The following is a 15,886-nucleotide window of genomic DNA, read 5'->3' as shown; positions in this document are numbered from 1 at the left end:
AGTGGTGCTGCCGCCGTCAGGATCGCATGCCCACGACCGATGAACGCAGGTGCGCACGGAACCACTGCGGCGAGGAAAAAAACAGCGCTGAAGACCACCCGGCACGCATTTCCATTTACCAGCAGCTGTTTCGGCCGTACTCACATAATCACTGATACTGCTCTGGTGTAGTGACAACGCCGATAGCGTTCAAGTTCGTCAAAAAGGCGTGAGAGCAAAGCGCGAACAAAGTGCCATCGGCGATGCCGATACTGAAGTACGAGTTCAGGCTCTCCGCTGACAGGAGAAACACGACCGCGTCAGATGAAGTGAGCCGATGCGGCGCACACTCCTAGCGTCGCTTTGGCGTCCCGGGCTGCTTCTCTTCACCCTCCTCCCAATGGACTTCATCGCCAGGCACTGAAAAGTCATGTCATCATTTGGGTAGAGGATTTTTCCGTCTCTATCCCTTTTCACCTTCCCCCCCTCTCTCTCTCTTGCCAGTTGTGTAGCCTTTTGACGGCAGCGATGTACATACGGGGGAAATACAAAAGTGGGAAGTGTGCCTGTGTGTAGTGATTGGGGCCTTGAAAGTGAGCTAAACAGAAAGAGGGTGTGCAGCTGGTTTGGTGTGTCATCAACGCCGCAGTCGCAATTGCTCGTGTATGTGGAAACAGGCGTTGTAGGGGCTGCTCCTCCTCCTCCCCCCCCCCTTTGGCCCTCTTTCTGTTCTTTTTTTTTCCGCTGTTGGCTGTGATGGCCTGTCTTTTGTGAATGTGCGTGAGTGGGTGGTGGGCGTCATACAGCACGCACGCGCAGACGCACATGCGCATGAGTTAGACTTTGTAGGGAGAATGAGCGAGGCCGCCATTACCAATCACGTGCCGGTTTCGTGGAAGATGAAGCAAAAGAACCAGAGAGGGCATGAGAATGAGGGAGTGAAGGACAGAAGGACGGGCTATCCAGAAATGACAGTGTCTGCAGAGAAAATATCATTTGAACAGTCACACACGAATACCACGCACGTGACTCGTGGAGGGAAAAGGGGCATCGACAAAGGGCACAGAAAAAGAGGGCTGACGTGGGGGCAGACATGAGTCGCCTACTACTCTTTTTTGTTTCCCTCCTCCCCTCCCCGCGAGCGCATGCTTGACCGAGGGCCCGACAGAGGAAACGGGGGGCAGCCGCAGAGCATAAATGCTGCGCAAAGCACCCACGCGCGCATCTCACCACGATGAGCGAACGCCGCAGACGAGCTCGACAGAAAGGAAGCGCCATGAGAGAACCAAGAGAGACCCGGAATCAGCACCGGCTGCCAACACCGGCCCGCGGAGTTCGCGAGGTGCATCCGCGCCCACCACCTGTCGCAGCATTCTATGTGTGTGTGTGTGTGTGTGGGGGGGGGTATTGAACACGTGACGCGTATCATCTGTGTGTTGCATTTTGATGGAGGCGATGACAAGGGAAAAGACTACGCGTGAGGAAGTTCTGAGGGAAAGCACGAGAGAGAGAAAAGCGAGGAAGACCATCAACGTACAATCGGTCAACAAGTCGGCATGGGGCACCGGCGCTGGACGCGAAAGAATGAGGCGCAGCAGTGAATCTGCAAAATCGGAGTGCGAGAGGGAAAAGCAACGCGGCCAGTCACCATTCCTGCTCATGAAACACGCGCACCCGTGGAAGCACAGCTAACACACGCAACTGTGAAGAAGGCTGACAAGGTACGCAGAATGTTGCCTCTGTCGATGTATGCCAATCTCCACCTACGCTCTTATCATAGCTGCCTACCTCCTCAGCTCCTCTTCCCTGATCATCCGCTTACTCATCACCACTCTTCTGGTATGCATGTATGCATACGTACCTAGACTCACCGCTCATCCTCTCACCTCAATGTTATGGTGGAGGTGGAAGAGGCGGTGCTCACTAGCGCCATAGCTGGACGCTGAAGAAAAAAACCGCAGTGAGCGGAAAGAAGGGGAGACGTCTAACAGACGGAGCAAAGGAAAAAAAAAGAGGGAAACTAAATAACGCACACGCACGCGCCTACACAATCGACGTGCCGAGTGAGGGCGAGGGGGGGGGGGCGGCGGCGGCAGCAGCAGCGGTGGTGGTTGTGTTGGTGATGGTGGTGGTAAGAGACCGAGGACCGGTAGAAAAGAAGAACCAAACGAAAAGGCTGCTACATCGAGAGGAGGACCCCAAAGAGAAACAGAAGGGAGCGCGCGAAGCAAAAGAAAAAAAACACGCAAAAACTGCCAGCAGTCCCCCACACCCACACAGTCCCCCACACATATGCGAGAGGTTAGCGAAGAGTGAACGCAAAAGAGGAGATGCCCAAGCAGGCAGACGCACAGAGAAGCGCCGGATATGCCCCCAAGGGGAAGGAGGGAAGCGTCAGGGAGTGAGGCAGTACTTGCTGTGGTTGCTGTTGTTTGTGGAGTGCTGCAAACACTGACACACACGCACGTCCATACCAACGCACCGGGACATCCAAGACACAGAGAGAGATAGACAGAGATGACAGCAAGCGTGTACGGAGGCTAAGAGCGAGCAAGAGACGGGAGTCGGGGTATAGCCATTGAGAGAGGAGAGGAAAAAACGATTGTTCACTGCCAGATAAAGAAAGAAACAGAAAACAAAGAAGGGACTAATCCTAGTAAGGGGTAAGGGAAAGCGAAAGCGAAAGAAGAAAACATTTTGATGGTAGAGGCCTCTCACCTGATCACCAACTCCGCGCATTCATCTCCGGTGGGCCGGCCACCTGTGCGGCTATTGTCCTCGTCATGAAGAACTTCTTCGTGTATCATCATGTTCTGTGCCTGTCTCCTGCGTGTAAGGGCCTAAGTGAGGGCGGTTTAAGTTTTTCGTTCTGTGAGAAAGAAGGAGTCTCGTGTACCTCACAGATTTGATTCATTTTCATTTTGGTGCTGCTTCCTTCCCGGCAAGCAAGGGGAGTGGCTCTGTTTCCCCCCTCTGCACTTCGCACTCTGGAACTCCATCACGTTTCCCTCTTTCCCCGCCTCTACGCACTGTGTCCACACAAGTCTTTCGGTGTGGGTGAATGCCACTGCGGTCATCTGCGGAACCGCTTGTCATTTCCGCAGCACCTACAAGTCGGCCTGTTGGACTACGTGGGCACAAGGCTGAGAAAAGAAGGGAAAGCTGCGGCAGAGGATGTGGACTACACCGAGAACGAGGGAGGGAGAAAAGGGGGTGGGCTTGGGAAGCGGAGAAGAGCAAAGAGGGAGAAGTTTGGGTGTGTGTGTGTGTGTGTGTGTGTGGGCCATCGTTGTGGAAAACAGAGAAAACGAGAGCAAAAAGGGGAGAAGGAAGAGCGCAAGACCACCGCCAAGAAGCACTTCGCAAAACACCCAGAAAAAGAAACGAAGAGCCGACAAGTGGTACGACCCGGTGGAATGCGTACGCGCCTACGTGTGTGTTTCCCTCCATGATCAAAGTAACCAGCAAAGAAAAAAATGGTAGGGCACGTCATCACACACACACACACACACAGACACACACAGACAGAGACACGCTAGTAAGAGCAGCAGCAACTGAAGAAGCGGCTGCACTTGCGGAGAGGCCAGCGTGTTGTGATGTCCCGGGAGTCGAGGGAGGGAAGGGTATATGGGCAGCTCGTAGAGGACAGAGGTGCTGGAGCGCTCTCACACACCTTGGCCAGCTGTCAGGGGAGCCGGGTTGTGACCACTGTGGTCCTCGTGTGGGACGCTGAGAGGAAGGATGCTCCCAGCCCCACCCCTGCGCTCGTGCTCGTACAGGATGAGTTCCTTCTCGCGGCCCATGCCTCGCACGTGATCCAGATATGGGTCATTCGCGCCGACCCCGAGTTTATAAATTTCACGAATCGGGTCATTTGAGTTGAACTCCGGCACGCGGTGCACCCAGCGGTAGACCTGCTGGTCAATGTTGATCTTCTTGTTGAAGCGCTGCTGCTGCACCCACGGCTTGGTGGACCACAGGACGAGGTTGTACAGAGTGATGTCGGGGTGCAGGAAGGTGAGGCGGTACGAAAACCACACCGAGTAGAGGACCACAATCGCCGTCATCACCGAGACTGGCATCGACTCCACCGTCTGCAGCTGCAATCGTATCTTCTCAATCGTGCTCACTTCGAGCCAGTGCACGAAGCGACCGTAGGGGTTGCGCGAGAAGAAGCCGCCCGACATTCCCTGCGGTAACAAGTTGTAGCGGAAGCGATACAGCCAATGGATCGGCTTGGCTGAGAAGCCCTGGAAGTAGCCGGTGCTCGTCCCATCGTGGACGGTGCCGAGAAAGGGATTCAAGCTCATCGGCTTTAAGTAGACGCCATGGTCCACCAGGTTGGCGCGGGCTACCCCACCGGACATCCTGCCTGTGCAGCGAGACATGATTCACTTTCCTTCAGATGGTTCAGTGATGAATTCCTACTGCATCAAAGTGGACTATTAAATGGGCTGACTTCTGCACGTACCCCCAAAGACGCACGCAGAGCCAAGGGTGTACTGTCGAGGGTGTGAAAGGTGAGGACGCGGAGGCGGGGGAAGGGAGGGGAGAGAGGCTAAAGATCCGGTGCGGCGCCTTCTCAGAGAGAAAACAAAGCCTTCAATAAACAGCCTAGCACAGGCCCCGCGAAAAAGAGCCCGCAGCGATGATGGTGGTGAAAGGGAAAGTGGGTAGGGGAAAGAGGAGCGACACGGAGAGGTGGCGAAAAGGAAAGCAGCAATGATTGTAGTGACAGAGTAGAGGGCATCGGTGGCAAGAAAGGGACGATGAATTGCAGAGAGTAGCAATTGATATATATTGATATATATATATATATATATCAACATATATCAGCAAGCGCAGAGCGAAGAGTCCCGCGATTCAGCAGAGCAGATGCTCTCTGTAACTGAATTCACTCGCATGCAGAGAGAGAGAGAGAGAACGAGAGACTCAGTCTCGCTTCCCCCTCTTGTGTTACCCATTTCATTCTCTTGCAACGACTCCGCCAGCGGCGCTTGTCTCTTTTTTTTGTTTTCGTCTGAATGTGTGCACAAAGGAGAAGGCCTGCGGAGGGAGGGGAGGAGAGGAGAGACGGCCCGTACGGAGCGCAGTGAAACAGACGAAGAGGAGGGAGGCAAAGGAAAGGTGCGCACTCGGGAGAGGCACACACAGCGAGGATCACGCACCCGCAGGCACACGCGCAGTATCCACGACCTCCACCTACCCCGCAATAACAGAGGTCAAATGAACGTGTGTCTATGAGCTCGCAACGCAGACCGCCTCTACTCTGGTATGAAGAGCGTGGGTGTGATGAGGGCGACGAATGCGCTATTAACCATGGCCTGGCTGCACCGGCTCAGCTCGCGACGCTGCCCACCTCCAAAGCACTTGTAGTACCCCTCTCTCTCGGCGACTGCGCTAAGTGTGCCTTGACCCTTGCCTGTAGCAGCCGCGGTGGTTTCCTCCTCCTCCGATGAGCGCAAAGGCTCCCAGGTGTAGCATACCACGTCAGACAGCAGCATGTCACCCTTATCACTGTCTACAGACTCCAAAGTACCCTCCAGCTCCTGGGAACCCTTCGTGAGCACCACTGTTACTCGACGGCCGACGAGGTTGAAGAGCACCTCATATGGCAAGATCATGCGACTCTTGCTCTTAGAAGAAGACGACGCGCTGTTTTGGAGGGCAGGTGCCGCGGACGCCGACACGGCCGGTGCTGACGGCGCCGCGTTGGTCTTCCGTGAGCCAGTCGAGAAGTTCACGTTGGCACTCATTGCTGGCTGTGTTTTGATTTGACGCTTTTCTGTCAATATCTGCTCGTGGCTGTTTGGATGTGGATGTAATTCTTGCGATGCGTGGTGTTTCACGGCGCCCACCGCACATGCGTACAATCAATCACACTCGAGCGCCAGCGTCGAAGTGCACGTAGCCACGATATGCCCACAGACACCGACACGTCAATCACTTTTGTATGATGCGGTGAATAGGCGTCTGAAAGGGGTGAAGCAGCGGATTAGGAATCCTGCAATGAATGCATCGCTCAGTATGGCGGTGTGAGGGATGAGAAAGGGTGGAGTGGGGAGAATAAGAGGAGGTCAATGAGGATGCATCAGACACCATGAACAGGGTAGGCAGCCCCACGTAGAGCGGAAAGAAAGATGGGGAAGTTAGGCAGCAAAGGGAGGGTCACCGCCATCGGACCACGAGCACTAGCGAGGACCGGAGGATGTTGAAGAACAGAGAGTTTGAGAGCAGAGGCGCCGGTGCAGCGGCAGAGGCAGAGCGGTAATAAAAATAGTAAAGTGGCGCGGTGACCGAGACAGTCTAGACTGTATGCCCTACGCCTCTGCAACCGCGACTGCGGCCCGCCAGTGCAGGTGTCCTCGCTTCTCCGTTTCCCCGTTTGTATTCCTCATAGCAGGCCTCTCCTGGCCAGCAAGTGGGTGTGCATATGTGACCACGCAGAAGGGGGGAAGCCCGTGGGCTGCCCCTATTCTACCCCGTCCCCTCCCCCGCACACCCTCCGCACGCGTTCCAGAGACACACGCGCACAGCGGCTGTCCACGAGCTTCTTTTCGACGAGATGGGTAAATGGCCAGCGCATCCCCACCACACCAGCGGTGCCATTCGTTTTCGTTTTATTGGCAACGTGAACCGAAAAAAAAAATTAAACCAAATCAGGCGAAAAGAAAGCGAGACGAGCCTCAAGTGAGACACCGACCGACTCGAGCCCACCGTGAACGCCACGGCTGCACCTCAGACACTACCAAAGTGCGACAGCACGAGTGGCCCCACCAACCAGTACCCCCACAGCCGGCACAGCCTAACCCGCTCGCAGGGATGGAGTGGGATAACTCTACACGGAAACGGCTACCACTACTCCGTCTAGTAGGGGGAGAGGGGTATCGTCGCACTCAATGGCCCCACCCCCGGTGGCCGCATACGCGCGTGCACATGCGCTTACGCTTTTCTTCCTGTCTGTGTCACATGTGCGCAGAGGTAAGCCCTTGCCGGCGCACTCGCCCAGAATCAGCACACGCGCACAGTTATCCGCCGGAGTAGGCCCGCATTCGAAAAGCGGTCCGCAGGCGCGTGCACAGGTGCATGCGTTGTTCCTTACAGACGACGACCACGGCGGGAGCCCTTGCGGCGGGTGGAGTCGGTCGGAATCGGGGTGACATCCTCGATGCGGCCAATCTTCATGCCAGCACGAGCGAGTGCGCGGAGGGCGGCCTGGGCGCCAGGGCCAGGGGACTTGGTGCGCACTCCACCGACGGCGCGCATCTTGACGTGCAGGGCATTGATGCCGCACTCCTTGCAGCGGGCCACGACGTCCTGGGCGGCCATCATGGCAGCGTAGGGGGAAGACTCATCGCGATCGGCCTTCACCTTCATACCGCCTGTGACCTTCACGTACGTTTCGCGGCCTGACATGTCCGTCACGTGCACGAACGTGTCATTGAAGGAAGCGAAGATGTGCACGACGCCGTAAACAAGTTCGCCCTTCTTCACGTTCGGGCCGTACTCCTTAACTTCCTGCTTCTTGGACATGTGGCGTTGTGGCTGGAAAGAGGCTCACTCAGTACACCCTGTCAGCGCGTATGCGTGCGTGTGTGTGTGTGGGTGCGTGTGTGTGTGTGTGTGATACGACAGAGAAAGAGAGCAAAAAGAAAAAAGCAAGAAGGACAGAGATGGAGGATGTGGGTAAGCAAAGACAAGAAAAGGAGAGCGTGAGAGCGAGCATCACTTTCGTCAGTTCCCCATTGTGCTTACGCGGGCGTATGCTTCGCCTTGAGTGAGAAAGCGACACACTGACGGAGTGGAGGAGGCGGCTGACCGCACTGGGCCTTTGCCTTTCAATGGAGGTGCATACAGTTCCACCATGTCTCTCTATTCTGTCTAGGTGAATTGAGTTTCAAGTTCTCTTGTACATCAGAAAGACGCACCAATGACTACCGAACCGTGCAAGAGTGCTCACCGCCTGCTGTGTAGATGCTGCTATTGATGCCGACGCACACGCACACACACACACACATCAACCCTTCTTATCGCCCACCTACCCCCACTCAGCAGAATTGTCAACAGCCGTCACGAAGCTGAGCAGGAGTTCCGCGCAGCAGCGTCAGCAGCAAACGCAGAGGGGAGCACAACGCGCCCCCTCCTGTCTCCAAGTGAACGCAGGTACATAGAGAGAAAGGGCACCGTAGCTGACGAGAAACAAGAAAGGGAGGGAGGGAGGAGAGAGGCGCACAAAGCAGCGGAGCTCACGCGGCACGAACACATGTGGGTTGAACATGAACAGACATCGAAGATTACATCCTGGGTCTTTTTTCACTATATTTCCCCTTCCCTGCCGCCCTGCCGAGTTTTCCTCGATGCGCTCTTCTGTCAGTCCTTCACCCCCCCTTCTCCTCGCCAGCCCCACCTCCATCGCCTGCTTCGTGTGCTCTCCGTCTCTTCGTTACTCCCAGTAAACGCCAAAGACAACGACGATGACATGAATGTACTGACTCGAGTACGTGTAGGACGCGTAGTTGTCCGTTTCCGGGTCCCACAGACAACGCGAGGCAACGCGCATGCCTTGGCTAGCGGCCTCCGTGACCGTTGCATGAGTGACCAGCTTGTACCGATCGTAGCCAAGACGCACAGTCTGTTGCTGGATCTCGGCGCACAAGTCCTTGATGAGCAGCTGTGCTTCCTCGTAGACGTACGGTCGCTCCTGGCCGATCATGTCCTCACAGACACCCTTGATGATGTTCTCCACCGCGGGCACAGAGAACTTGGACTCTGAGCGGGGCATGGTGAAGGCCTCACGAGGGGCGGCGGCATACTCGGATGCCATGTTGCTGCGTAAAAAAGGAAAGACGAAAGAAAAGGGGGAGGAAAAAAAACAAAAAGGAAAGAACACGAGTATGTGCGGAGCGCGTGCGCGCGAGGGGAGGTCCTGCGTGGGCCTGGAGCAGAGGACTGATGGATCGATGGTGCGGCGAGAAAAAATGGGCCGTAAGACATCAAGGAGGAGTGGCAGAAAAGAAAAATTCAGCATTTTAACCAGAAGTGAGAGTGAGAGACTCCCCATCCGCGTAGAGTGCACCGGGGAGGTGCAAGAACTACGATGCACCGCTGCGTCACCATCGCTAGAAAAACATCGCGGACGAGCAGACAACTGAGAATGAGCACAACGCCTTGGCTTTTCCTGGTGTCGTGGTGGCCCACCGGTACTCCCTGTGCATTGGTATTTAAGATCATCACCACACGTTCGAGCCTTGCCGTATTCACTACAGTTACTCACCGGGGAAAACACCAAGCAAGTGAATGGTGGTGAGGCGAGTGAGATGCGCTGTACGACATATATGTGCGCAGCACTGTTTGCTCTCTCTCTCTCTCACGCACAGACACGCAAGAAGGAGAAACACTAAAGTGATCATAATTTGTTAAAAGAGGGCATGAACTTAAATCCACTTAATCGAACACAAGTGAGGTCTGCATTGTCTCCCTGTATGTCTGCGCGCGTGGGAAAGAGGGAGAGGGAGAGGTGCATGGCTTCTTGAGAGTGAGAGAGACAGAGACATCAGCACACCCTTACACAGAGAGAGAGAGAGACGTGCATTCCTCTTTCAGTGCTTGAGGAACCACGGCGAGCAAACGAACCGTTTGATAGAGCTGTGAGCCTCCAAACGGTGGCAACATCAGGAAAAGAGGGGCACGTAGGGACAAAGCGCACATTTACTACCACTGCACCGCAATCCTCTGCGTTGTCGCACATCCGGCGGGCTCAGACCACCACCGCAAACTGGGCCCCTGACGCGTCTACCGTCAAGACTACCATACAATCTCCTTGAAGTCCTTGTAGAACATGCCATACACACGGCTGTTTGTGAAGATGAGGTCCAGGCATCGTGCCGCCGCATCCACCTCGTCGAGCGGGCACAGCATAAATTGCTCTGTCCGTCGATCCTTCTTCAGCTTTGGAGACTCATCCGTAATCCAACCGGTGTCTACCGAGTTCATGTAGATTCCGGCCGCTGCGTAGTCGTCGCCGCTCGTGCGCGTCATCATGTTCAGCGCCGCCTTGGCCATATTTGTGTGCGGGTGCGTCGTCTGCTTGAATCGGTAAAACTGTCCCTCCATCGCCGAGACATTGATTATGAAGCGTGGCTCGTTCGGCACGGCATCGCCCTGGTGGTCTGTCAGGCACACCTTGAGGCGACCATTGAGAATAAAAGGGGAGAGGGCGTTGATGGCCATCACCTCGGCCGCCTCGCTACCCTGCACCTCAGCGAGGTTCATCACCCACGAGTTCTTCTCACGGTGGTCGCTTTCCTCCGCTTGCGTGTCGTAGCGGTCAAAGATAAGGGTACGGTCGCACCCCACATGCAAGGCCACCACGTTGTTGTCCACCAACAGTGGCATCTCGCTCGCGGCGATGCCAGGCTGCGGTCCTGCGCTATTATTGCCTCTTTTCGCACCCGCATCGTCGTGGCGAGCAGCTTGATCCGTGTCGAGAAAGGGCTTCAGGCTCGGGTGGTACTCAATCGATAGCGGCTGCCCCACCGTGACGGTTGTGTGATGGCAGAAAAAATTGTGCCACTCAGCAGCGCACGCATCGTGCTGGATGCTGGTTTGCAGAGCGACTGGCGGGTTCAGTTCAATGTTGCGAAGGTGCTCCGTGTACTGCGGCGTCCGCGCAATCGTCTGCGCTGCGTTGTTGATGATGGCGAACAGTTTCCTGTACTTCTGCCGCACAAACGCGCAGAACTGCGTGACGACCCACATGTCACGCAGATCGAGTGAGAAAAGGTGCAGGCGGTCTTTCCATAGCCTGTAGTCGACCTCCTGCTGAAAGCGTGCCACTGCCTCGTGGATGAAGCGCGTAGTGCCGAGCACCGTGGCACCGCAGCGAAGCAGCGAGAGCGCTATCGCGTACCCGATCTTGATGCGGCACCCCGTGAGGAGCACCGTTCTTCCGCGCAAGTCGCGCGCCATGAGGCGCTTGTTGTAGTTGTACTCGCCGCAGAGGTGGCACATGCTGTAGTAGTACGGGTGGAGGCGGTTGTAGCGCACTTTGCAGATGTGGCATCCAATGAACTTGCTCAGCTTCAATTGCGTGTCATCCTCGGGCAGCTCCACAGCGTAGCGCTGCACATCGTCGTAGATGCAGTACCCGTCCGGCTCCTCAGAGGAGGAGGTAGGAGGATTTCGCTGAATCAGTACCGGCGAGGGACCGCAGCCGCGCACCTTGGCAGAGCCGTACAAGCGACGTGCGATGAAGCAGTGCAGCGTCTGCTCGGCGACGCAAAGCTGCTGCGTGCGCGCGCGCTCTTTCTCCGGCTCTGAGTCTCCCTCAGCGGCCGCGGGAACTGGGCAGAACCGCTTGTCACTAGCTCCTTCCAGCAGCACCAGCTCGAGCGCCCGTAGCAGGTCGTCCAGCGGCACGTCGACCACAGCCATCATCTGCGAGGACGCTGTGCTGGGCTGGTCACCCTCCATCAACGAACGAAGACCATCAATGGACTGCAGCTCGGCAAGAGGGGTGCGTACAATGATATCGCGGTGCGTCGAGGCAAACAGAGAGCAAAGCGACACAGGCTCGGTGCCTCCGGCGGTAGCCAGCAAATTATGCGGTGTCGTCTCACTCGCGAGGTGCACCAGCGCCGCCGCACGCCGCGCCACATCACATTTCACGCCGCGAACGTAGCTGCGCACCTCAAGAGGGGAGTTGACGGCGTCTGCCGGCACGGCGCCGTCAAAGAAGGGTGGCGGCATCTGGGAGCCGTACGAGTGCGGGAGATAGCGGTACACCTGTGCGGTGAGCTGCGTGATCACGAGCCAGTCCAGCTCTGCGGTGGGGGCAGTCGTGGACGCCTCTGTCTCCCTTCGCGATTTCTTTACACTGGTGCAGGAGGACATGCTAGGCGCAAACGGGTCGTCCTCTCCGCCGGTGACGGGTGGGTACGCCACTGATGATGACGGCGCAGCGGAAGAATTCGCCGCAGTGGCTGCTGGTGCTGCGCTGACGCCTTCGTAGCCCTCCACCGGTTCTCCGCGTAGGGCCTGCTCTAGGCGCAGAAGGTTCTCAAAGGCACCGACAAGCCGCAGCACTTCCTTCTCCGATGCAGAAAGGCTCACATTGCCCGCATAAAATTCCGCATTGCCATTAGCTGCAGAAGCGGCGCCTGCAGCTTCATCCTTCAAGCCGTCATCACCGTGCTCACTCCCGGTTAGCTCGGGCACTTTTGGCCGCTCAACGAGCAGGAGCGGTGCTACACGGTTACCGGCCTCTTCGCTGCCCGTGAGAAGCAGCGCGCTCAGCGCCTCGTCGCGTTCACGCTTCATAGCAGTGCGGCGTACCGCCTCGATATCTTGCTGGCGCAGGTAGCGCTTGCGACGACTCTTCTCTTCACTCATGATAGCCTTGAAAGTGTTGCGGTTCTCGCGTTTCGTCTTCCGGTCACGGGTGATCATTGTGTAGAGGCGGCTGTCAGAGAGGTAGGGGTCGCCAACGTAGAGTTCAGGATTGTAGAACAGCACCCGAACAACCTTCACGGCGGATTGCAGCTCGCTTAAGGAGAAGCCCCACTTCGCTTCGCGATCTTCTAGGGACAGCGTCACGTCGTATTCATTGTGCTGGCACAGCGGTACCTCCTCCTCCCCCTCCACTAGCGCCTCGGCCGCTGTCTCGTCCTCCACCATGTTTTGACACGGTTGTTTCCTGTGATCTGCCATTCGCCGGTGTCTCTCTTTTTTTTCTGCGTAGTGGTGTAGCGGATGTGTTCACTCCAAAAGCCACTCGCGGAGTGCTCGTTTGCACCAACGTAGGCGCGCAGGAGGCTTCACCTCGTGTGGGCGCGCGTAGGGAAACGACGACACGCTTCTCGAATCAGAAGAAAGAGTCGCCAGAAAGAAAAACGTGTAGAAAATAGAAAGTAACGCAGACCGAAGCGAAACGAAGGCGAGCCGGCGTAGTCGGAGAGGAGTTTGTGCGTGGGGGAAGGACAAGGGCGATGGAAAGAGACGAAAGGAGTGAGGTGGAAGAGGGGAGGGTGTGGGCTTGAAGAGGTCCAGCTCAATAGAGGGGAGCCAAAGAGGGGAGGAGGGGGAGGACGACACGCACGCATTCGCGCCCTGACGATCCCTGCGGGCAAGGTGGGTGGAGGAAGAGTGCAGCGAAATGAAACTGGGCGGGGGAACGGAAGGAGGTAAGTGTACTTCGCTCAAAGCTTCTGCGCCCTTCCTCTTTCTTCTCTTCTGGCGTGCGAGCAACGACGCATTCTCGAGAGGTGTGAAGGGAGACTGAGGTGCTCTTCATTTTCTGATGGGGGAAGAGTGTCAGGGAATTCAGCAGAGATCACCTCACGTGCACTTGCAGCTCCCTGACCACACGGTGATACACATGCGCCTCCCAGGTAAAACAACAGCCAATGTGCCTCATGCGCTGTGTTGGGTGTTGCAACTCATCTTATCGTCGTGATCGTGTCAGCTTTATCGGCGCGTGCAATTTCTCGTATAATTTTATAGTTTGTGTGTGGCGAGAAAGGGGGAAGGGAGACGACGCAAGGAGAAACAGTCGAGAAGTCACAGAAAAAAAAAGATACGACGTGTCGCATCGACGTGCACCACACACATACACGTACGCCACGGCCACGTAACGTTCTCGATCACGCCTGTCTGTCTCTTCATAGAATCATCCGTCTCTTTTCTTCTCCTTGCTGCCTATCGCCCTGAGCCAACAATGAAACCCCTCGTTCATTCCAGAGCAGCACGCCACTGCTCCGAAGACCTTCCTCATCTCCCTATTTTCTTCACACACTGCGCGCGACTGCTTGAGTGGATACGGATATGTGAGTAAACAGTACGCGGTCAGCCTTTTTAGATCTTAACCAACGAGCTACGACGCACGTGGTACGCCTTTTGTGCGATACAACATGCACACAAACGAAAGGGAAAAAAAAACGAGAGGCGCGTACAGCCGGCACCGCCCACCCAGCAGGGGATCCGCTGTCACGCCGTCGAAGACACGACGACCTTTCGACTCACGCACAAAACCACCAAAGAAAAGGCGAAAATGGCGATGACGTCGAGTTTCTTCACAGAGAGAGAGAGAGAGCCCCAAAACCTCAGGAAACAATGCGGGGTAGAGACGAAGATGACCGCACGGCTCTGACGCGCACATGTGCATCCACAGCCGTGAAGGTGCACTGCAGCGAGGCAGCTCCCCACATGCAGGCGTTGCACTGATCTTTTAGACAGCCCGGCTGCATCGTGATGCTTGACCTTGTTTGGCGTGACTTAATAATAGCGCACCTGGGATGTTTCTAGCGCCTGCCGCGCCTATCCCATCATAGAGGGGTCAATCCCCATCTGCTCCATCATCAGCCTCTGCATCATCTGGCTCTGCTGCGCCTGCTGCACCTGCTGCTTGTACTCCTCCTCATCCCGTCGGCGGCGCTCCTCCAGCTGCGGGCGGAAGCGCTCGAAGAGGGCAGCCATGGCGGGGGCCGTCTGCGGGATACGCAGCAGCAACCTCGAGAGCACCTCCGCACGACTACGCAGCGACTTCTCAGGGGAGCGCATCCACAGCTCGAAGAGGGTGGTGAGAATGGTGCTGGAGGCAACACAAGAGAAGAAGGCATCGCCATACTTCTTGCTGCCGGCCATCACCAGGATAATCGTTAGGATAGAGTTTACGATCACCGGTTCGCCGGTCACCTGCAGGTTGTCCGCCAGGCGCGCCATGTTCGCTTCTTCGATCAGCTCCTCCTGGCAGACCTGGGCACGAGCGAGGAAGCGCACCACGGTGATAGCGTTCGCCACGACGCGTCGGTTAGCGTGGTCGAGTAGCCGCAAGAAAAAAGACATGCCGCTGTGCCCGTCTACGCCGCTGCCGATGTTGACGGCGCCTGCCGTGAGAGTGCAGATGTTGGCAAAAATACCCGTGAGAGACGCAAGAAACGTGACGGGGCCTTCGGGGTCGAGGATGCGCAGCATTTTGACGGTGGCCGGCAAGCGAGCCAACGTGGCCGTGCCTTCGCTTCCCTTGGGCACATCCGTGTCGAGGACTACCTCGGAATCGTCCACCTCGGTCAGGGCATCCAGTGCATGGGCCACGTCCCCCATCAGGTCGTCCTCTCCCTGCCGCTGCGCCTCGCTCAGAGTTGTTAGAAGCACCTTGTAGCCGTCGAGGCTGTTTAGCTTCTGCCTACCCTCGGCGTTGGGGCCGTAGATATACAGAATGACCTTGACAGCCATGCAAACACTCGCCACATTTGAGCCATCCTTCTCCAGCTTCGCCATTTGCACAATGGGAGCGCCGTACTTGAGCGCGCTCATGCGAGCAGAGGGTTGGCGGCGGACCGCCTCCGGCCTGCACGCCGCCTGCAGCTCCGTCAGCTTTGCCATACGGGCTTCCTCAGTGTCCGCCTTGCGTAGCTCCAGGAACGCCGTGCGTTGCACCGACTCCATGTCATACCTCTGGTGGTAGACGGAGTAGAGGGTGCCGACCGAGAGGGTTCCGAGAGCAGCGTTGAAGAGCACCTGCCACACGACTGGGTTGATAGGCGACTCCATCCCTCTCTCGTGCCTATGTAGTCTTTACGAATGGCGTTGTAGGTGAGGAAGGCTGGAGAGGAGCTAGCACAACTAGTGAGAGACGGAGGCGCGGGGGGAAGCGAAGCAGAGTGAAACAACAAAAACAACAAAAGATCGGTGAGGGTGTCGCTCCGCTTTCTTAAGGAAACCAAGAACAGAGAGAGCGTGATGGACTGGCTCAGCTCAGCGATAACGACGATGCCAGCAATACAGCGATAGTGAAGGTTACCGCCACAGCAGGAGAGGGACTAAAGGAAAAAGAAAGACACTGTCGAAGTAAGGGCAGGAAATCCGACGGTACCCCCCCCCCCACACACACACAGAGAGAGCGCGAGGG

General features: G+C 56.6%; 6 protein-coding genes across 6 annotated transcripts; all 6 read right to left on the bottom strand.

The window, feature by feature from the left end:
• Window positions 1–3,644: 3,644 nt before the first annotated feature.
• P27 lies at window positions 3,645–4,367 on the bottom strand (the record flags this gene model as incomplete). Its single annotated transcript, XM_010702143.1, has 1 exon — window positions 3,645–4,367. The coding sequence occupies one exon, from the start codon at window positions 4,365–4,367 to the stop codon at window positions 3,645–3,647; it is 723 nt and encodes a 240-aa protein (XP_010700445.1).
• Window positions 4,368–5,243: 876 nt separating this feature from the next.
• On the bottom strand, window positions 5,244–5,735 carry LPMP_281040 (hypothetical protein; the record flags this gene model as incomplete). The annotated part of the gene is made up of 1 exon (XM_010702142.1): window positions 5,244–5,735. One exon carries the CDS (start codon window positions 5,733–5,735, stop codon window positions 5,244–5,246), a length of 492 nt encoding a protein of 163 aa, XP_010700444.1.
• Window positions 5,736–7,077: 1,342 nt separating this feature from the next.
• LPMP_281030 (40S ribosomal protein S14) lies at window positions 7,078–7,512 on the bottom strand (the record flags this gene model as incomplete). The annotated part of the gene is made up of 1 exon (XM_010702141.1): window positions 7,078–7,512. The coding sequence occupies one exon, from the start codon at window positions 7,510–7,512 to the stop codon at window positions 7,078–7,080; it is 435 nt and encodes a 144-aa protein (XP_010700443.1).
• A 910-nt stretch (window positions 7,513–8,422) lies between these two features.
• LPMP_281020 (hypothetical protein) lies at window positions 8,423–8,803 on the bottom strand (the record flags this gene model as incomplete). Its single annotated transcript, XM_010702140.1, has 1 exon — window positions 8,423–8,803. One exon carries the CDS (start codon window positions 8,801–8,803, stop codon window positions 8,423–8,425), a length of 381 nt encoding a protein of 126 aa, XP_010700442.1.
• A 980-nt stretch (window positions 8,804–9,783) lies between these two features.
• Window positions 9,784–12,687, bottom strand: LPMP_281010 (oxidoreductase-like protein; the record flags this gene model as incomplete). The annotated part of the gene is made up of 1 exon (XM_010702139.1): window positions 9,784–12,687. The coding sequence occupies one exon, from the start codon at window positions 12,685–12,687 to the stop codon at window positions 9,784–9,786; it is 2,904 nt and encodes a 967-aa protein (XP_010700441.1).
• A 1,605-nt stretch (window positions 12,688–14,292) lies between these two features.
• Window positions 14,293–15,528, bottom strand: LPMP_281000 (hypothetical protein; the record flags this gene model as incomplete). The annotated part of the gene is made up of 1 exon (XM_010702138.1): window positions 14,293–15,528. One exon carries the CDS (start codon window positions 15,526–15,528, stop codon window positions 14,293–14,295), a length of 1,236 nt encoding a protein of 411 aa, XP_010700440.1.
• Between the last annotated feature and the right edge of the window lie 358 nt (window positions 15,529–15,886).

The sequence above is a fragment of the Leishmania panamensis genome, assembly GCF_000755165.1.
Source record: "Leishmania panamensis strain MHOM/PA/94/PSC-1 chromosome 28 sequence".
Taxonomy (NCBI): domain Eukaryota; phylum Euglenozoa; class Kinetoplastea; order Trypanosomatida; family Trypanosomatidae; genus Leishmania; species Leishmania panamensis.
This window is presented reverse-complemented; position numbering and strand designations above follow the sequence as displayed.